At 47.2% G+C, this 22,464-nt stretch overlaps 1 protein-coding gene across 4 annotated transcripts in view; it reads right to left on the minus strand.

Moving 5' to 3' along the window:
- Positions 1–22,464, minus strand: part of LOC119971502 (L-fucose kinase) — a 393,737-nt gene that overhangs the window by 94,036 nt on the left and 277,237 nt on the right. For all 4 annotated transcript variants that reach the window (XM_038807112.1, XM_038807111.1, XM_038807110.1 and 1 more), the window contains one exon: positions 10,350–10,447. In XM_038807112.1, the coding sequence (XP_038663040.1) occupies positions 10,350–10,447 (98 nt within the window). The remainder of the gene's footprint in view (positions 1–10,349; positions 10,448–22,464) is intronic.

Genomic DNA, 22,464 nt, shown 5'->3' on the forward strand with positions numbered 1-22,464 from the left:
GATCCCAAGAGAGCGGGAAAACTCGTGCCCTCTGGCTTAGTGGTCGTGTCCTGTCTGGTGATTGGCTGCTGTGTTCTGTGTGTTCACTGGTCATCCAGCTTTCTCATATCCCCGCTTTGCTCTCCCAATTGATTTCTTAAGCTCCATCCTGCATTTTCTGTACTCCACTAATACCTCCGCAGACTTCCTCCCCTTATACTTGTTAAAAGCCTCTCTTTTCCTTCTCATCGTATCCTGAATGTCTCTGGTCATCCATGGTTCTCTGGATTTGTTAAACCATCCTATTACCCTAGAGGGAACAGATTGGGTCTGTACCCTCCCCATTTCATCTTTAACGCCCCCCCCCCCCCCCCCCCCCCCACTGCTCTGCTGTAGAATTCCCCACAAGTAACTTTTTACAGTCTACCATGGCCAGATCCTGCTTTCTCTTGTTAAAATCTACTCTCCCCCAAGCCAAAACCTTTTTTTGTAACCTGTCTATTTCTTTGTCCATAGAAAATTTAAATTGAACCATGTTTTGGTCGCTATCGCCAAAATGCTTCCCCACCAACACACCTGTCTGGCCTCATAAACATAATGTTGATAAATGTCTCTACGACTCACCTTGGACTTCTTGCACCTTTACGTTTATCTGCGCAAAATAAATAATGCTCAGCACAGGAGCCCCATGCTTCACATTTTCATAAGTGTCCCCCGGTGCCCAAAATGCCCACCATTTTCTTCCAAATGGAGGTTTTCTGTATGCACACTTTGCAACGTGTTTTCAGCAGCTACCTTGCTTTTCCCATTTAAACAAGGCAATAACCCGAGCATTAGCTTCCTTTTTAAACACCCCCAGCTCTAAATTATCCTGCAGATGATCGCTACTCGCGTTCACCTTGCTCATTATGTCCAAAGCACACGCGAGAGCTTTTCTTCAAATTCTTCTTTCCCGACTTTCTTTAATATTCTTTCCCCTCCTGGGTGGCTACCAAGCACCGCCGTTCAAAGTCATCGTCGCCAGTTCTTGTATTGTGTATTGTGGAGAACTAATGCGAGGAAGCAGGAATTGTCAAGAACAGTGCTGTATTTTAAAAGTTGCTGTTTCCCCGTGCTAGTGACATGTGTGACTTCCTTTCAGGCGACGACATATATTTTAAAAGTATTTTCATTCAAAACGTTTATTTTAACATTTAAAGCACACAACAGTCCAAAGAAAAACCAACAGAAAACCCCAAACCTGCCCCTACCACCCTAACAAAAACTCCAAACCTGCCCCTTACCCCCTGCCGTCCTCCTCCCTAGCAGTTGAAGGTAACCAGCTCCTTGAAACGTAGTATAAACAAATCCCATTCCTTATGGAACACCTCATTCGCCGCCCCCCCAAGAGCAAAATTCACCTTTTCCAAGTGCAAGAATTTTATTAAATCCACACTGAGATATAGGTAAAGAGACTGACCTCGTAGGAGCTGCCTGTGAGCAACCAATGAGGCAAGGGCATCATAAGACATCTCCCCCGCTCCTGTCTGTAACTCCGCAAGTCCGGTACCCCAAATATGGCCCCAGGGACAGCTTTAAATCTACATGGTGCTGAAGAATGACCTCCAAACTTCCTCCAGGACCAGAGCATATGTACGTGATTGGCTGGGCCCCTTCCATTTCACTCACAAATATCTTTCATTCCCTCATACAAACAACTTACCTCGACTTCATCAGGGGCACTCCATTTACTACCTTTAGCTGTATCAACCCCAGCTTCGCCTATGAGGTTGAAGAATTCACCCTCTGCAGCACCTAACACCACAATACCTCCCTGCAGCGCCATCCCCACCCCCTCCTCCAACTTGGCCTTAACCCCCGCCAGAGATGCCATATCTTCCCCATAGATCGCAAGATGATCAACCCTCCAGCCCCATCACCGACACCCCCCCCTCCAACAAAAACCTCTTTTGCGAAAGCCGCACCTGCAAACCTCCCCCCCCCCCCGGATCCCAAACTTCTCCCCCTGCTCCTCAAAACTTGCAAACCGCCCTTCTAAAAACAAGTCCTTCATTTCCACCACCCCTCGCTCCTCCCATTCCCGAAACCACGCATCCATCCTCGCTGGCTCAAACCCATGGTTCCCTTGGATCGGCATCAACTTTGACCTTGTCCCCAACCTAAAGCGCTGCTGAAATTCCCTCCATATTTTCAGTGTGGCCACCACCACTGGACTCCCTAAATACTTCCCTTGGGCAAACGGGAGCAGCGCCATTGCCAGCGCCCGCAATTCCGACCCCTTACAAGAGCCTGTCTCCATCTTCACCCACATTGCCTCCATCTCCCTACTCCATCTCCCTAATCCAGCCCCGAACCTTCTCAGCATTCACTGCCCAGTAATAGTATAACAGGTTTGGAAGGGCCAGGTGCCCCACTGTTGCCGTGTCTGAACAGTGGCGTGCAGAGGTCTGGTGATGCCCGGGGCAAATCTTGATTGTATGCCCCAAAGACTCAAGTATAAGGCCTAATATACTGAGAAATATTATGAGAAAGGAAAACATTTTGAATATAACTTCCCGTACCAGCCTCCTGAACAGGCGCCGGAATGTGGCGACTAGGGGCTTTTCACAGTAACTTCAGTGAAGCCTACTTGTGACAATAAGTGATTTTCATTTCAATGTAGATGATGTTCTAAACCGCTGTGTGCAGAGAGCAGTGAATGGTCTCTCCCCAGTGTGAACTCGCTGGTGTCTCAGCAGTTGGGATGAATGACTGAATCCCTTACCACACAGAGGGCAGGTCAATGGCTTCTCACCTGTATGAACTCACTGATGTCTCAGCAGGATGGATGGCTGAGTGAATCCCCTCCCACACACACTGCAGGTGAACGGCCTCTTCCCGGAGTGAACTCTCTGGTGTGTCAGCAGGTTGGTTAATTGAGAGAATCTCTTCCCACACACAGAGCAGGTGAACAGCCTCTCCCCAGAGTGAACTCGCTGGTGTGTCAGCAGTTGGGGTGAATGACTGAATCCCTAATCACACTCAGAACTGAGGGAGTGCTTCACTGTCAGAACAGCCTTCTTTCAAATAAGTTGTTAAACTGAGGCTCTGTCTGTCCCTATTAGGTGGATGTTGAAGATCCCACAGCCACTATTTTGAAGAAGAGCAGGGGAGTTACCCCCGTGTCCTGGTCAATACTAGGGGCTTTTCACAGTAACTTCATTTGAAGCCTACTTATGAAATGAAAATCGCTTATTGTCACATTCCGCATTCGCCACATTCCAGCGCCTGTTTGGGGAGGCTGTTACAGGAATCGAATCGTGCTGCTGGCTTGCCTTGGTCTGCTTTCAAAGCCAGCAATGTAGCCCTGTGCTGAACAGCCCCTGACAATAAGCGATTTTCATTTCATTTCATGTGTCAAACTGAGGGAGCAAAGGATGTCAATATTTTTAAGAGAGAGACCTGGGCCAAGCTTTCCAGAATCTGAACCCTCCCTGGATTCACTTCCTTTCCCTTCAGTTGCTGCTAGTGACCAATTGATGGTCAGAATGAAAAAAGAAATGGAAAGGGGGAGAAAAGAAAGTGTTTTACTCACAGATGTTGGAGACAGGAGGAAGATTCCGTCGGTGTGAAAGCTCAATTATCACTCACACAAAGCCCGCGCTCTGATTGGCTGGAGAACCACAGTCCCTCCGGTCCTCAATCTTTTTTCATTGGTCAACATCTCAGCACGCAGATCAGGGGACGGGGCCTTTCCCTGCATGTGAGGAGCTCCCCCTCCCTTGGACATGCGCAGTCCCGGGCCGCCCGCCCGCGCGGCAGATAGAGCGGTTTCCCCACCGCGAGGGAGTCTGGGAGCGCAGTCACCTCACCCTGACACAAGGTACATGTCGGTAGTCACTGGATTTGATTGTGACGCCCCCCCCCCCCCCCCCCCCCCCCCCTTAGCAAAACAATTTGTTAAATTCAGGTGGAAACATTTAGGCATCTGGGTGGCATTGGGGAAAGCAATAGCCTCTGATTGATGCCCCCATCCAATGGATGCCCGGGGCCAACGCACCGTCGGCCCCCCCCCTCTGCACGCCACTGTGTCTGAAGTACCGCCCTCTTAATCATTGCCACCTTACCTGCCCACACAAATGATAAGACCAAACTATCCACCCCCATAATAGATGATTTTGGCAAAAAAATTGGTAGGCCCCGAAATAAAAATAAAATCCACGGCACACTGTTCACCTTAACTGCCTGCACCTGGCCTTCCAATGATAGTGGAAGGCTACCCCACGTCAGTAAATCCGATTTGACCCTACCCACCAGACTTGTAAAGTTGGACTTACGGAGCCGAGCCTAGTCCCAAGCCACCTGCACTCCCAGATACCTAAAATGGGTAGTTGCCACCCGAAATGGTAACCACCCCCCTCCCTGGCCCCTGTGCCTGGAGAAGGCATGTGTACATTAATACGCAGTGCTTACTATAGTGACTAAGACTCAATATAATTATACATAACACCCCTCTTGTCCCAACTTTCTGTCTTCTATTAGTTAGCCAGCACTCTATCCATGCTAATATACTATACCAAACACCATGGGCTTTTATCGTGTTAAGTAGCCGATGCCGTATCGAACAGTTCTTGAAAATCTATTATTACATCTACTAGTTCCCCTTTAGGGGTGGCACCATGGCGCAGTGGTTAGCACTGCAGTCTCATGGCGCTGAGGACCCGGATTTAATCCCGGCTCTGGGTCATTGTCCGTGTGGAGTTTGCACATTCTCCCCATGTTTGCGTGGATCTCACACCCACAACCCAAAGATGTGCAGGGTAGGTGAATTGGCCACGCTAAATTGCCCCTTAATTGGAAAAAAAGAATTGGGCACTTTAAATTTAAAAAAATACTCATTCCCCTTCATCTATGCTGATCATGAACACCTCAAAGAGTTTTTTTTTAAATTTAGAGTAGCCAATTCCTTTTTTCCAATTAAAGGGCAAGTTAGCATGGCCAATCCACCTACCCTGCACATCTTTGGGTTGTGGGGGCGAAAACCACGCAAACAAGAGGAGAATGTGCAAACTCCACATGGACAGTGACCCAGGGTCGGGATCGAACCTGGGGCCTCAGCACCATGAAGCTGTTGTGCGAACCACTGAGCCACCGTGCTGCCTTACCTCAAAGAATTCTAATAAATTAGCCATGATTTCCCTTTGTGAAGGTTTGCTGACTCCGCTTGATTATATTACATATGTCTAAATGCTCTGCTATTACATCCTTTACAATGGACTCTGACATTTTCCCAATGACAGATGCTAAGCTAACTGATCTGTAGTTACCTGCTTCTTTTCTCTCTCCCTTTTTCTGAACATGTGTGTCACATTGGCATTTTTCCAGTCTTCAGGGTCGTTTCCCGAATTCAATGACTCTTGAAAGATTACTCCCAGTGCATCCACCATCTCCGCAGCTACTTCCTTTAATATCCTAGGATGCAACCATCAGGTCCAGGGGAACTATTGGCCTTTAGCCCCATTAGTTTCCCTAGTACTTTTTCTCTGGTGAAAATTATTCCATTTATTTCCTTCCCCCACTTTTGCCTCTTGATTATTTAGTATTTTTGGAATGTTCATCAATTGACTTGTCTTCTAAACACCTTTCCCTGTCCACTCCAGCCAACTCTGCCCCATTTCTTTAAATTTACCCTTATTTAAGGTGAGTACAATTGTTTCTGACTTAAGTTTCTCACTCTTAAACTGAATGTTAAATTCTACCATGTTGCAGTCACTGTTTCCTCGGGGATCTTTTACTCTGAGATTACTTATTAAAACTGCCTCCTTACACATTACTAGATCCAAAATAGCCTGTTCCCTGGTTGGATCCACAACATCTTATTCTCGGAAATTATCCTAAATACACTCTATGAAGTCTTCCTCATGGCTACCGCTTCCAATTTGATTTTCCCAATCCACATGAAGATTAAAGTGACACATGATTTATGTGCTGCCTTTTTTGCATGTCCTCATTGTCTCCTGATTTATTCTCTGTCCTACAATATAGCTACTTGTAGGGAGCCCATGGACTACTCCCACCACTGTCTTCATCCCCATGTAATTTCTTACCTCCATCCATATGGATTCCACATCATCCGATCCAAGATCATTTCTTGCTATCGAACTTATTCCTTCCAGTACTAACAACCCTTTCCTTCCTGCCTGCATTTACAAAAATTGACATCCTCCTGAATATTTAGTCCCCAGCTTTTATCTCCCTGTAACCATGTTTCTGAAATTGCCTAACATATCTATTAACCTCATATCTATTAACCTCAATTTATGCCATCAATTTGTTTATTTTACGGCGCATCCTACGTGCTTTTAGGTAAAGATTGATTTTGCCTTTGTACAATTTTTTCTTCTTTGACCTTATTTGCTGATGTTTTTTACGTTTGCACTCTGTCCCTTCCTGTTACACTCTCGGTATCATTATCTAAATAACTGCCTTGCAATGCTGCTGCATTCGTTGGCTTTTTAGGACTATGCATTCCCTCTTCAGAACCACCCCTTCCCTAACTTAGTTTAAAGACCTCTCTTCTTCCCTACTAATGAAGTTTGTAAGAACACTGGTCCCAGCATGGTTCAGAAAAAGGCCGTCCCAATAATAAATCCACCACTTGCCCCAGTACTGATGCCACGTGGACCAAAACCCACTTCTCCCACACCAGTCTTTGAGTCACATACTTATCCCTCTAAATTTATTGGTCTTATGCCATTTGCCCACACCTCAGGTGATAATCCAGATATTATAACCTTGGAGGTTCTGTTGTTAATTTATTGCCTAACTCCTTTATTAAAGACCAAGGATTGCTGAGTGTGCCTTGGTACTATAAGTTCATTCAAGTATGTTCAGAAGATTGAGTGAAGGAGATTTTGTTTAAATGGACATTAGAAGATTCAACCTGACACCAGCTGAGAAAGCAGGCAGCCACAGAGAAATTGCACAAATCAGGGATACCAGAGGCACATTAGAAACAGAACCAGAAAAGATCAACAAAACCTTCAAGGCCTTTTACCAAAGGCTGTACACCTCAGAGCCCCAACGGGGGAGTCCAGGATGAAATGGTTCCTTGATGGACTGGACATACCAGTCGTGGGAGAGGGCAGAAAACGGGGCCTGGAAGCACCACTAGCACTGGGAGAGATCATGGACAGCATTAGCTCCATGCAGGCGGGGAAGGTGCCGGGACCAGACGGGTTCCCGGCGGACTTCTACAAAAAATTTGCAACAGCACTGGCCCCACACAAGCGGGAGATGTTCACAGACTCACTGGCTAGGGGCACGTTGCCACCCACGCTAGCACAGGCCTCAATCTCGCTGATACCTAAGAAAGATAAAGACCCAACGGAATGTGGGTCATACAGACTTATCTCACTGCTGAACGCAGATGCCAAAATACTGGCCAAAATCCTAGCCAAAAGGCAAGCAGACTGTGTACCAGAGGTGGTCGCAGAGGACCAGATGAGCTTTGTCAAAGGTAGACAGCTAACCTCGAACATCAGGCGCTTGCTGAATGTGATAATGACCCCATCGGGGAAGAGAATACCAGAGGTGATCGTCTCCCTGGACGCCGAAAAGGCCTTCAATAGGGTTGAATGGAAGTACCTCATAGAGGTACAGGAGCGGTTTGGGCTTGGAACAGGGTTCACCTCCTGAGAAAAGCTCCTATATAACACTCCCATGGCGAGCGTACAGACCAACAACACAAACTCCCGATACTTCCAACTGCACAGGGGCACCAGACAAGGATGCCCACTGTCCTCGCTGCTGTTCGTTCTAGCAATTGAGCCATTAGCAATTGCTCTCAGAGCAGCAAAAAGCTGAAGGTTGATCCGAAGGGGTGGCAGAGAGCACAGTCTCACTCTATGTAGATGGCTTGCTCCTCTACATTTCGGACCCACAAAGCAGCATGGACGGAATCATCACGCTCCTGAAAGATTTTAGCGCCTTCCCGTGCTACAAACTCAACATGAGCAAAAGCGAGATCTTCCAGGTACACCCACAAGTAGGGGGGCAGCACTAATGGGACTGCCGTTTAAACAAGCCTGACACAAATTCCGCTACCTGGGGATCCAAATAGCCCATGACTGGAAAGGGATCCACAAATGGAACCTCACCAGTCTGACAGAGGAAGTAAAAAAGGACCTGCAAAGATTGGGGAGGGGGGGGGGGGGGGGGGGGGGGGGGGGGGGAGACAATGCTAGGATACCAAAGAGGTTCTTACATAAACCAAAGTCCGGGTGGGCTGGCCTCCTACAATTCTACCACTGGGCGGCGACAGCCGAGCGAATAAGAGGATGGATCAAGGAGCCAGAAGCCGAGTGGGTGCATGCAGAAGATGACTCCTGCAAGGGGACCTCTCTCCGGGCCCTCGCCATGGCGGCACTCCCAGCCCCACCCAAAAAACACTCCAGCAGCCCGGTGGTGATAACCACCCTCCAGTCCTGGAACCAACTACCGCAGCAATTTGGCCTGACCAAAATGTCAGACAAAGCTCCCATCTGCAACAACCATGGGTTCACACCAGCACTGACTGACGTCACCTTTAAAAAGTGGGGACAGGACAGAGGCACACTGACAGTCAGGGACCTATACACGGACGGCAGGATCACAACGCTAGACGAACTGACAAAGAAATTCCAGCTAGCCAGAGGGAATGAGCTAAGGTACCTGCAACCCAAAAACTTCCTACAAAAGGAGACAAGGACATATCCACAACCGCCATGACAGACATTACTGGAAGAGTTACTGGACGCAAGCATCCTAGATAAAAGGAACTATGATCAACTGGTAGAAAGGACCGACACCATACTGGACGCAACAAGAAAGAAATGGGAGGAAGACCTGGGGATTGAAATAGGGTGGGGACTCTGGAGCGAAGCACTGCATAGGGTCAACTCCACCTCCACGTGCGCAAGGCTCAACCTGATGCAACTAAAAGTGGTACATAGAGCCCACTTAACAAGAATTCGAGGGAGGAGACAGGGAACAATAGAGGGGAACCAGAGAGGGAAGGGGTGGCAAGGGAATGATAGCCGGAAGGAGAGCACGGGAAACAACAACAAACTTGGCAAATACAGTAACAGGGAGCAAGGAAAATACAGGCGAAAGACGGGATGAACGGGGCGAAGCAGAGGTTAACGCGCAACGACAACGACAGCGAAAACATCCGGGAGAAGCAAGTAACAACACCGACACCAGATCCATTCCCATATTGCCCTCTCTGAATTGGACATAACTAATGTAATTGTTTCTCCAGCACCCAAATGTATATGTACCTCCCCAGTTTCCCACCCCCCACAAACAGGTGCCTACTTATTTGTTAAACATAATATTTCTAACTGTACAGAGTTGCTGTTGTTGAGCTAGTGCACAATATCATACCAGTCTTTTTTTATTGTTTTTGTTTTCTCTTCTTTTCTATATATATATATAAATATTTTATTCTGTGTGCATAACTGTAAATCTACTTTGTTCAAAAACCCAATAAAACATTTATAAAAAAGATTCAACCTGGTGAGGCAATGAGAAGAAATCCTGTTAAAGCCTGGAAGATACCGAGACTTTAAACAGAAGACTACATTTTCTCTGAAAGTGGGTGAAATGCATGAACATAGCATTGGGTTTTAGTTGTGCCAGTTGGTTAATGGGAAATGTCTTTTTTTCTAGCTAAAGGTATTACTTGCCTATTGAGTAATGTTGAGTCAATGTTGATATTAGTTTGTTTGTGCAGTAAAAGTCATAACATATGAAACCTGTGTGTGTGTGATCCTTTGAGTTAATCACTGGGAAATTCATATCACTTTTAATAGAGGTACTGGAGAAGGCATGAAAAAGGTTGAAAAGGATGATACCAGAACTATCAGGAAAGATTGAACAGGCTGGAACTCTTTAATCTTGAAAAAAGACTGGAGGGTGACTTGATAGAGGTGTTTGAAGATAATACAGAGGTTAGATCGGGCAGATGTGGAGGAACTGTTTGTACTCGCTGCGGAGACAAAGCCTTAAGGCCATCAATATAAGATGGTTACTAATAAATCCAATAGGAATTTCAGGGGCTACTTCTTTATTCAAAGAGTAGTAAGAATGTGGTACTCGATTCCACATGAAGTGAAGCATGGATGTATTTATTGGGGAAGTTAGATAAATGCAAGAGTGGAAAGAATAGAAAGGTTTGCTGATGGGGTGAGCTGAAGACGGATGGGAGGAGACTCGTGTGAAGCATAAGTGCCTGCACAGACCAGTTGGGCTGAATGCCTTGTTTCTGCCGACTTGATATTTGGTTGGAGTTAAGAGTTAGATTGTAAAATTTTATTATTCTTACAGCAGTATGCAGTGAGGATTCTTACCTCCTGGTCGATGAGGTAGACACCATGATTTCTGGCGTAACTGACTGTGCCGGGGACAGACACCACTTTGACACCACTGAATCCTTCCCAGCAAATATCTAGAAAAAGAACCAGTACATTTAAGGACCATTACAACAGCACACTCCTAGGCATGCAATCTAAATCAAACATATTTCATCAAATGTATGCAAAACTACCATTAAGTTTCTGCCTCAAATATTTATGACGTGGCAGCATCATCGGACATGGTACAAGCTTGGCAGGATTTAGGCCTTTACATGTCATGCACCAAGTTAGGTGATCTCGGACAGGGCAGTACATGGTCAGTACAGTCCTTAGTACACCCTTGGCAGGGAGGAAATGAGACTGATGTTCACACTCCAGGGGAGTGGAGGATTCTTCATTTGTTACTCAGACTTGTACAACACAGAAGGCGGCCATTCTCAGGCTAACTTGCCTGTGCCAGTTCTTCTATCAGCAGAAACAGTTTCTTCCTATACACTGTTAATCTCTCAATTTTGAAGGTCCAATCCGCCCTAATCTCCTCTATTCTAAGAACAATCCTAGCTTCTCCAGATAATTGAAATCTGCCATCATTCTAGTAAATTTCCACTGCATCCTCTCCACGGCCTTGACCTCTTTTTAAAAACATGATGCTCAGAATTGCAATATTCAGGCTGCAAATGTGAAAGGAGATTTTGTTTTATAATAAAAGGGAAATACTGTGGATGCTGGAAATCTGAAATAAACTCAGAAAATGCTGCATAAACACAGCAGGTCAGGAGCAACTGTGGAGACACAAAGTTAACGTTCAAAGTCCATATGACTTATCTCACTTCCTGTAAATAACAAGATGTGACTATGGGTAGCCTCACGGGCCTCAGTTATGTCTGTCTTTTTGTGGGTTATGTGGAACACTCCTCCTCGAGTACTCCTCAGGCCCTCTCCCACATCTTTTCTCCGTTACATCAATGACTATATTGGTGCCGCTTCATTGCTCTCGTCTGGGCCTGGAAGCATTGATTGGTTTTGCTGAAATTTCCACCTCTCACTGATTTTCACATGGTCTATCTCCGACACTTTCCTTCACTTCCTTGACCTCTCTGCCTCCACTTCTGGCGATAGACAGACCATGAACTCAAGTTAACCTTTTTAAAACATACAGTGAACATCATAGCAACCATTAATTCAAATACAACCCCCAAAGAATACACTAAGTAATCCTTAATAACTTCCCAAACAACATCCAGAAGAGAAAAAAAACTCCTTCTAACAGAAGCACATTAGGTTTACATTCACTACTGAGAACATTTATAATTCTGAATTCACCAAATGATCTAGAGATAGTCTTTTCCTGGCAGAGTGAACAGCAGTACACCTGCTCTGTCTGGCTTCAGCTCCAAAACTGAAAACAAAACTAAAACACACACTGCAGCAAACAGCCTAAAACGAAAGTAGAAAGCTGACAGACAGCCCAGCTCGACCCACACTCTGAAATCACTGATAAACATCCATTTCTTAAAGCCACATTTCTTAAACACTCATTTCTTAAAGGTACTCTCACATGACAATATTCATTACAAACCTATCAACCCCCCAGCTACCGCGACTACAGCTCCTCACATTCCGCTCCCTGTAAGGACTCTAGTTTCTCTGCCTCTGCTGCATCTGTTCTAATGATGTCACCTTCAAAAGCAGCACTTCTGACATGCCTGGCTTTATCCTCAACCAAGATTGCCCCTGTGGTTGACAGGGCATTCAACGGTGTCCAACCCACCTTCTGCACCTCTGCCCTCATACCCTTTCCTCCCAGAACCATGACAGGGCCCCCCTTTTCCTCATTTTTCACCCCTCCAGCTTCCGTATTCAAAGGATCACCCTCCGCCATTTCCACCAATTCCAGCATGATGCCACCACTAAACACATCTTTTCCTCAACCTCCCCAGTTAGCACGGCCGAGGCGGAGGCAAACAAACAACAACAGCAAAAACCAACCAGGAGAAGCAAGTATCATCAGGGTCGCTGGCCAGGTGCCCCGCCCACTCAGTTTTGTTCTGTTTGTTCTGTATGTATTTTCTTCTTTAAAAATAAGAAAAGGGGCCCCCCTTCATGGCGAGGGGGGGGGGGGGCCTTAGGGAGCCCCCCCCCCCATGACATGCTTAACGTAATTGTCTCTTTGTTGCTTCTATGTAAATACACTTCCCCACCCCTTTGTTTTTTAGGTACGTAGTGTGTTTGTTATCTCTTTTTGTTTTCTCCATGTGAACATCTGTAAATAAACCACGCATAAAAAACCCAATAAAAAACGTTCTTTAAAAAAAATAATAAAAATCTCCACAGTTAGCATACTGCAGGGACCACTCCCTCCGTGACACCCTGGTCCACTCCTCCATCACCCCCAACCCTTCAACTCCCTCTCACGGCACCTTCACTTGCAATCACAGAAGGTGCAACCACTGCCCCTTTACCTCCTCCCTCCTCACTGCCCAAGGGCTGAAACATTCCTTTCAGGTGAAGCAGCGATTTACTTGCACCTCCTTCAATTTGGTCTATTGTATTTGCTGCTTCCAATACAGTCTCCTCTACATTCGGGAGGCTAAACGTGGACTGGTGACTGCTTTGAGGAAAATCTTCACTCAGTTCTCAAGTATGACCCCAACCATCTGGTCGCTCGCCATTTCAAACTTAGACCTTGCTCTCATGCCCACATGTCCATCCATGGTCTGCTGCAAAGCTCCAGTGAAGCTCAATGCAAACTGAAAACACAGCACTCCATCTTCTGATTAAGCAGGAATTCTGGTGGAAACATGTAGGAGGAGGTCACAAGTTGGGTAGCCGTCACCAGAGTCTTCGCTTTTTGGCCCTCTTCACCCATATTTTGGGGAGAATCTGATTGGAAACCTTTCCCAATTGAACGTTAGTTATGAAAAGATGTCTAAAAATCAAAGAAAGAATACGTTGAAGAAAGGTGCGAGTGCTAGTCCGCTGGCAGGGTTGAGTCTATTGAGGAGTGCGGTGGGAAGAAAGATGGCGGAGCTGAGCTCTCCAGATGGGACCGCTCTGGTAACAACGGAAGTGCTGGTGGAGTTGATGTCAGTGGAAAACGCGTTGGCCCCAATGAGGGAGGCGATTGGAAGACATTAGAGATGGTGCGGGAGCATGGTGAGGTGTTGAACGAGGTGGAGGCAGCGCTCTCGAGGCACAGTGACCTGATCGCTTCTTTGGAAGACGAGTTCTTGAAGGTGGAGGACAGTAACGAGGGCCTGAGAGCAAAGGTTGAAGACTTGGAAAACAGGTGGCTGAACTTGCGGATCGTGGTGCTGCTTGAGGGTATGGAGGGCCCAAGGCTGATGAAGCGCTTTTCTGCAATTGGAGGGGGGAGGTGGGGGATACCTCGCTAGCAAACTGTAGTTCGCATGTAAATAGGAGTGGGAGTTGTGCGATGAGAGATGATTACATATAAGGGGTGCAGGTCGCGTCGGATTGGGCTCAGCTTCGTAAGTACGAGTCTGGTTGGTAGGGTTAAGGTGGACCTACAGAGGTGGGATAGCCTCCTCTGTCCTTGGTAGGCCAAGTGCCGTCCATAAAGATGAACATCTTTCCATGTTTTCTATTCCTATGCCAATGCTTGTTTTGTTTGGCCAAAGACGTTAATTGTAGGGGTGGAGAGGCTGATTCGTCCTTTATTTTGTCGGGTAAGGTTGCTCGGATTTGTCAAACGGGTCCTGCAAAAGGACTGGCTTTTGGGGGTTTGGTGTTGCCGAGCTTCATCTAATACTATTGGCCGGCGAATGCGGAGAAGGTGTTGGGTTGGTGTGGGTATCAGGAGGCAGTGTAGGTGAGGATGGAGTCGGGATCATGTAAGGGCACTGGTGCTGCCGTTCTCTCAGGGAAGCATTCGGGTAATCTGGGTGGTGGTTGCGATATGGAAAATCTGGCATCAATTTCAGCAGCATTTTAAATTAGGTAGGATGTCAAAACAGGTGCTGATTTGTGATAATCATATGTTTGAACTGGCAAGACTGGATGCGAGGTTTTGGGGCTGGGTGGATATGGCGGTGGATGGCATCCCCCATGCCCACTTGTTTCTGGAGGAGCGGTTGTGAGTCTGGAGCAGCTGTCAGCGAAGTTTGGGTTTTCGCGGGTGGATAGCTTTAGATATCTGCAGGTGAGGGACTTTGCGAGGAAGGCTTTCCGTTGTTTACGGTAGTGCCACCATCCTCACTGGCTCGCGGGACTAGAAGAGGGGAGTGCCGTGGGAATTTACAGGAGGATACTGCTACCCTGGTGGGAAGAGGAGTTGAGGGTTGCAATAGAGGAGGGGGGATGGCACGGCATCGTGCGTGAGACTGGGGTCGATACAGTTGAAGGTGGTACACTAAAGCGTACCGGGGCAAGGTTGAGTCGGTTGTTGAGGGGGTGCAAGGTTAAATGTGAACACTGTGGGAGGGGCCAGGCAAACCATGTGTTTATGTTCTGGCCATGTCCTGAGCTGGTGAGATTTAGGATCTCCTTCAGCATCACGTTGGAGATTTTACAGATGAATTTGGAGCCCAGTCCCCGAGCAGCCATATTTGGGATGTCAGACCTGCCGGAGTTGTGGACGGTGCAGGGAAGATGTCGAAGCCTTTCCCTCATTGATCACTTGCAGGCGGGTTCTGTTGGAGTGGAAATCAGCTTCTCCACTCAGTACCTCAGTGTGGCTGGGGGCTCTCCTGGCGTTCTTGCATCTTGAGAAAGTTGAATATACGTTAAGGGGGGCAATTGAGGGGTTCTACAAAAGATGGCGCTCTTCTATTTGTTCTTTAAAGAGCTAGTCACTGTCAGATGTTAAGGGGAAGTTGATGCTGCTGTGTTTGGTTGTTTGTTTTGTATTATGGTTTTGTATTTATTATAAAATGCTTAATAAAAATACACATATTTTAAAACCTTCCGATTAAACACATCAACATTGAGTTCGACAACTTTAGACTGCGATTTGAACCCCTTTTATTTGATTTTTCTTTTCTTTTGCTACTCCAATACAGTCCCCCCCCCTCCCCCATAGGACCATCTGTCTCGTTTTTCAGTTTTGCTGCCACTGAGCACTGACCTTTTTTTGCTATTAATACTTCTACTATCTTACCTTTATGCAACTATTATCACTTCTTCAGTCCTTAATGCCACCATTAACACCCCCCCCCCCCACTCGTCTTTTGTCCATCTCTCCTCAGCTCCTTCTATTTTGCACTATCTTCCTCTCCAAATATATAACTCATTACATTTCAATCCCACTTTAGTTCTTTGCAGGGTCGCATGGACTCGAACTGTTAACTCTGTTTATCTATCCACAGATGCTGCCAGACCTGCTGAGTTTATCCAGCATTTTCTGTTTTGATTTTGTTTTATAACAGGTCTTCCCAAACTGGGGTCTGCGAAGGCTCCCAGGGGTCTGTGAAGCTGGCGGCCGACACGTGACTGGCAAACATCGGTTTGAATGCGCAAAGTTTTCAAATAATTAGGGAAATCAAAATGGCCAATCAGAGCAAGGCCTCTTGGGCCACTGGATGCTGATAGACTGACAAGTGGTGGCGGGCTTCCGAACGAGTGTTGTGGCTACAGGAGGATTGGACAGACTTGGTGAGGGGGCAAGAACATGGCAGATGGAATATAATGTGGAAAAATGTGAGGTAACCCATTTTAGTAGAAGGAACTTTCTTAAATGGGAATAAATTATGAAGTGCAGATATAAAAAAGGGCACCTGGGTGTCCTTATCTATAAGTCACTGAAGACTAACATGCAGGTGCAGCCAGTTATTATAAAAGCTAATGGAATGTTAGCCTTTATCAGAAGAGGATTTGAGTGCAAGAGTAATGAAGTCATAGAATCATAGAATTTACAGTGCAGAAGGAGGTCATTTGGCCTATCGAGTCTGCACCGGCTCTTAGAAAGAGCGCCCTACTTAAGCCCACACCTCCACCCTATCCCCGTAACCCCACCTAACCTTTTTTGGACACGAAGGGGAATTTATCATGGCAATCCACCTAACCTGTACATCTTTGGACTGTGGGAGGAAACTGGAGCACCCGGAGGAAACCCACGCACACACAGGGAGAACGTGCAGACTCCGCACAGGCAGTGACCAAGCTGGGAATCGACCCTGGAGCTGTGAAGCAACTGTGCCAACCACTGTGCTACCGTGCTGCCCTAAAGTCTTGCTTCAATTGTATTGGAGCTTGATTAGACTGCATCTGGAGTCCAGTGTGCGGTTTTAGTCCCCTTACCTCAGAAAGGATATTATTTCCATGGAGGGGGTGCAATGTAGGTTTAACAGACTTGTTCCAGGATGGCAGTACTGCCTTATGATGACAGATTGTGCAAACTGGGCATGTATTCGTCAGAATTTTAAAGAATGAGAGTTGATCTCATTGAAACCTACAAAATACTTCAAGGAATAGACGGGTTAAGTGCAGCTAAAACATTTCCCTTAGTTGGGGAGTCGAGAACCAGGGAGCACAATTTCCGAATAAGGGGGATGCCACTTGGAATTGAGATGAGGAGAGATTGCTTTACACAGAGAGTTGTGAATCTTTGGAATTCTCTAGCTCAGGGGGCCATTGAAGGTCAGTCATTGAGTATGTTTAAGGTAGAGATTGATAGATTTCTGATTAACAATAATGTAAAGGGTTATGAGGATAGCGTGAGTAAAAGACATTGAAGTGTCCAATCAGCCATAATCATCTTCAATGGCCGATAAAGCTCGACAGGCTGAATGACCTACTCCAGTTACAATGTTCCTTGCTCAAGCTTGCTAAAATGTCATTCATTCATATGCAGAGACCCTCACAATAGAAATGCTATTATTTATCCTGTAGTATAAATTGTGATCATTTAAAATTTGGCATTCTTGTCTTTGTCCTAATGAGTACAACATGAAGAGCTTCAACAGCATGTCTCTCTTTTCAGCAATTTTCAAGTACAATCAACTTACGCTGTTGGGATAAAGTGGTAATAGTCGATTAGCATTACCATGTTAACTGCACTCTGGACAAAGTCTTGTCTCTTAAAGAATTCAGCCTGCTCAAATGATCGCTTATCACGGAGTGGCTTTATTTCTCCTCCTCCTCTGGTATCATTATGTTATTTATTGGCCCTTAATTGGCCCAAATTATTGCTTTGGCTTAACTATTTTCATTAACTGGACAAACACTTTGCACAAGTGTTGATTTTCGATTCAACTTTCTCCTAGATTGAGTATATGCAAATTGATGGAACGTTTTAACCTTAAGCTTGATCAATGGTTCTCTAGATATGTTTGGAATCAATGCATCGTTGTCTTTCAGCCTAATGATGCTGCCGTTTTGCAAGATGAATGCTGAAGTCCTTTGTCTGACTCAAAGACGCATTTCTAAGTTAAAAAGCTTGCTGACTTATCAGAAAGTGTTGTAGGTGATAAACAGGCTGAAGTGTATTCTCCATTGAACAGAAGGCCAGTCAACCATCTCTCGAGGGAGCCAAGACGGACTACATTGAAACTTTCGGAGACAGCCAGACTATCATTCAGCACCTTTCATTGGATGAAACGCATCAATCTTGGTAAAGGCAAAGCAGAGCTGATTAAACAGTGGGCTGCTCTCCAGAGGATTAGACAGGAAATGGACATCATCAGAATCCTGAAACAGCTTACTGAGCTGAATGTGATCAGGGGCTTTCAATTCAGTCACAGGAAACATTCAAGCTGAGGGAGATTAAAGAGCAGAATTTGATTAGAAGGGCACCTTTATCAAATTGCTGCCTGCTGTGGAAAAGCCGATAATGTACACAACTTAAACTGCTTTGTATCAAATGTCTGGTTGAGAAGATTTACTGAAGGAAAAAAACCCAACGACAGTTTGCACCTCTGATTCCACTTTACCCTTCAGATTAGAGAGCTGTACGTCTGTGTTACTGTGATTGGAATCAAGCAGACAGTGTGGATGGTTGGGAAACATGGCTTCATCCAGGATGAGCTCGAGTGCGGTACTGAGGGAGCACCCCACTGTCAGTGGTGCCGTCTTTCGGATGAGATGTTAACCCAAGGCTCAGATGGAAGTGAAAGAACCCTTCGCGTCGTTTCAAAGAATCCTGGAAAATCTTTATCTCTTCACCAACATCTCCAAAACTGATGATTTTATTGCTGTTCATGGGATCTTACAGTGGCTGGTGTGTTTCTGACATTATAATAGTGATTTTTTAAAAATCCTTTCACGGGATGTAAGCATCACTGGATGGGCCAGCAGTTTTATGGTCCATCTCTAATTACCTTTGAGAAGGTGGTGGTGAGCTGTCTTCTTAAACTGACCATGTGGTGTAGGTACACCCACAATGCTGTTTGCGAGGGAGTTCCAGGATTTTGGGCAGCAACAGTAAAGGAAAGTAGATATATTTCCAAGTCAGGATGGTGAGTGACTTGGAGGCAAACTACACTGAAAAACTACTTTTTAAAAATAAATCTAGAGTACCCAATTCATTTGTTTTCCAATTAAGGGGCAATTTAGCATGGCAATCCACCTAATCTGCACATCTTTGGTTGTGGAGGCAAAACCCACGCAAACATGGGGAGAATGTGCAAACTCCACATGGACAGTGACCCAGAGCTGGGATCGAACCCGGATCCTCAGCGCCGTGAAGCAGCAGTGCTAACCACTGCACCACCATGCTGCCCACTGAAAAATGACTTAATTGACTGCAAAGCATCTTGGGATGTGGGAAAAGAAGAGGAAAAGAGAGGAGGGAGTAAAGAGGCGAGTGGGAGCGAGGCCAATATGCACACAGACGCTTTTTCTGAATGTTTACACTTTAGCTGCTGAGGAAGGAAGGTGCAGAGATTGCACAGTTGTGCAGAAGAATCTGCATTTCAAATCGGCGGTGTAATGTCAGCCAATCTAAAGGCATTCAGAATAGGTTTTGTCCTCTGGATGCACATTTCAAATATCTGTATCATTAGGTCTGCATTAGGTCACGTACACCCAGCTACTAACAGAACAAGTCACAGCAACAACTCAGACCCCGACAGTACAGTTCACCATTATCCACACGTGATCCTTGACAAATGGTCAATACCCTATTGAAACAGGCGGTTTCTATTATTACATCAGTTTGACCCCAATTAGGAAATGATGCACATCAGTGCAAATGCCCCTGATGGTTTATATGCTGTTTCTGTTTTGTGTAAATAAAACAGGCCAATGTTCTTTAATGAAGAAGAAAGGATGGACAGATAGGATGGCTGGATCTTCCTCGAGTCACTTACTGTATACAGCCATGGCTGATAATGCCACTAACACTAACCCATCATTCCAGCTAGAATAATGGACATGCTTGATTCCCTCGGTGGTCAAACATTTGGGATTCTGTGACAATGTTTGGGACCAGGCAGGAAAGGTGCCACAAGATTCCCAGATAAGTTTGATTAAGGAGAAACGGTGTGTTGCACAGTGCTGTCTCAGAGAACTGTCTCATCGCTAGAAATGCATATGCACCAACTTTTTTTTCTTTTTTTTTGCACAGTACAGCACAGAACAGGCCCTTCGGCCCTCGATGTTGTGCCGAGCAATGATCACCCTACTCAAACCCACGTATCCACCCTATACCCGTAACCCAACAACCCCCTCCTTAACCTTACTTTTTTAGGACACTACGGGCAATTTAGCATGGCCAATCCACCTAACCCGCACATCTTTGGACTGTGGGAGGAAACCGGAGCACCCGGAGGAAACCCACGCACACACGGGGAGGACGTGCAGACTCCGCACAGACAGGGACCCAGAAACTTCAGAACATGAAACAACGTGAGGACGTGTGCAACAGAAACCAGCAGCACAGACAGAAGTGACCTGCAGCACCACCAGCAGTGACCTGCAGTACAACCAGGAGTAACAAGTCGCACAGACAGGAGTGACCAGCAGCACAGAGAGGAGTGACCTGCAGCACCACCAGCAGTGACCTGCAGCACAGACAGGAGTAACCAGTCGCACAGACAGGAGTGACCAGCAGCACAGACAGGAGTGACCAGCAGCACAGAGAGGAGTGACCAGCAGCACAGACAGGAGTGACCTGCAGCACCACCAGCAGTGACCTGCAGTACAACCAGGAGTAACAAGTCGCACAGACAGGAGTAACCAGTCGCACAGAGAGGAGTGACCAGTCGCACAGACAGGAGTGACCAGCAGCACAGACAGGAGTGACCAGTCGCACAGACAGGAGTGACCAGCAGCAGACAGGAGTGACCAGCAGCACAGACAGGAGTGACCAGCAGCACAGACAGGAGTGACCAGCAGCACAGACAGGAGTGACCAGCAGCACAGAGAGGAGTGACCTGCAGTACAACCAGGAGTAACCAGCAGCACAGACAGGAGTGACCTGCAGCACAGACAGGAGTAACCAGTCGCACAGACAGGAGTGACCAGCAGCACAGACAGGAGTGACCAGCAGCACAGACAGGAGTGACCAGCAGCACAGACAGGAGTGACCAGCAGCACAGACAGGAGTGACCAGCAGCACAGACAGGAGTGACCAGCAGCACAGACAGGAGTGACCAGCAGCACAGACAGGAGTAACCAGCAGCACAGACAGGAGTGACCAACAGCACAGAGAGGAGTGACCAGCAGCACAGACAGGAGTGACCAGCAGCACAGACAGGAGTAACCAGCAGCACAGACAGGAGTGACCAGCAGCACAGACAGGAGTGACCTGCAGCACAGAGAGGAGTGACCAACACCATAACCAGCAACACAACCAGAGGCAGTGACCAGTAGCACACCAGCAGGAAGGACCAGTGGCACAACCAGCAGAGGGGACAGGTAACACACCATCAGGAGTGACCAGCAGTACCATCAGGAGGGACAAGCAGGACCATCAGGAGAGACAAGCAGCACCATCAGGAGGGACAAGCAGTACCATCAGGAGGGACAAGCAGTACCATCAGGAAGGACAAGCAGTACCATCAGGAGGGACCAGCAGCACCATCAGGAGGAACCAGCAGCACCATCAGGAGGGACCAGCAGCACCATCAGGAGGGACCAGCAGCACCATCAGGAGTGACAAGCAGCACCATCGGGAGTGACAAGCAGCACCATCAGGAGGGATCAGCAGCACCATCAGGAGGGACCAGCAGCACCATCAGGAGGGATCAGCAGCACCATCGGGAGTGACAAGCAGCACCATCAGGAGTGACCAGCAGCACCATCAGGAAGGACAAGCAGTACCATCAGGAGGGATTAGCAGCACCATCAGGAGTGACCAGCAGCATCATCAGGAGGGACCAGCAGGACCATCAGGAGGGACCAGCAGCACCATCAGGAGGGACTAGCAGCACCATCAGGAGTGACAAGCAGCACCATCGGGAGTGACAAGCAGCACCATCAGGAGGGATTAGCAGCACCATCAGGAGTGACCAGCAGCATCATCAGGAGGGACCAGCAGGACCATCAGGAGGGACCAGCAGCACCATCAGGAGGGACCAGCAGCACCATCAGGAAGGACCAGCAGCACCATCAGGAGTGACCAGCAGCATCAGGAGTGACCAGCAGCACCATCAGGAGGGACCAGCAGGACCATCAGGAGGGACCAGCAGCACCATCAGGAGGGACCAGCAGCACCATCAGGAAGGACCAGCAGCACCATCAGGAGGGACCGACAGCACCATCAGGAGGGACCGGCAGCACCATCAGGAGGGACCAGCAGCACCATCAGGAGGGACCAGCAGCACCATCAGGAAGGACCAGCAGCACCATCAGGAGGGACCAACAGCACCATCAGGAGGGACCGGCAGCACCATCAGGAGGGACCGGCAGCACCATCAGGAGGGACCAACAGCACCATCAGGAGGGACCGGCAGCACCATTAGGACAGACCAGCAGCACAACCAGAGGCAGTGAACAGAAGAAAAACCAAGAATGACCAGCAGCAGCACAATTAGCAGGAGAGAATGGCAGAACACCAGCAGCAGTGACCAGGAGCACAGAGTAAGAATGCCCAGCAGCTCACCTACATTTTTGAGCAAGAGGCCACCAGAAGATGCAGACAGAAACATGGTTATGTGAGCATTGCACTGCCCGGCAGCACAGTATCATTGTGGTTAGCACAATTGCTTCA

This window comes from Scyliorhinus canicula, chromosome 9 (genome assembly GCF_902713615.1).
Source record: "Scyliorhinus canicula chromosome 9, sScyCan1.1, whole genome shotgun sequence".
Classification (NCBI taxonomy): Eukaryota; Metazoa; Chordata; class Chondrichthyes; order Carcharhiniformes; family Scyliorhinidae; genus Scyliorhinus; species Scyliorhinus canicula.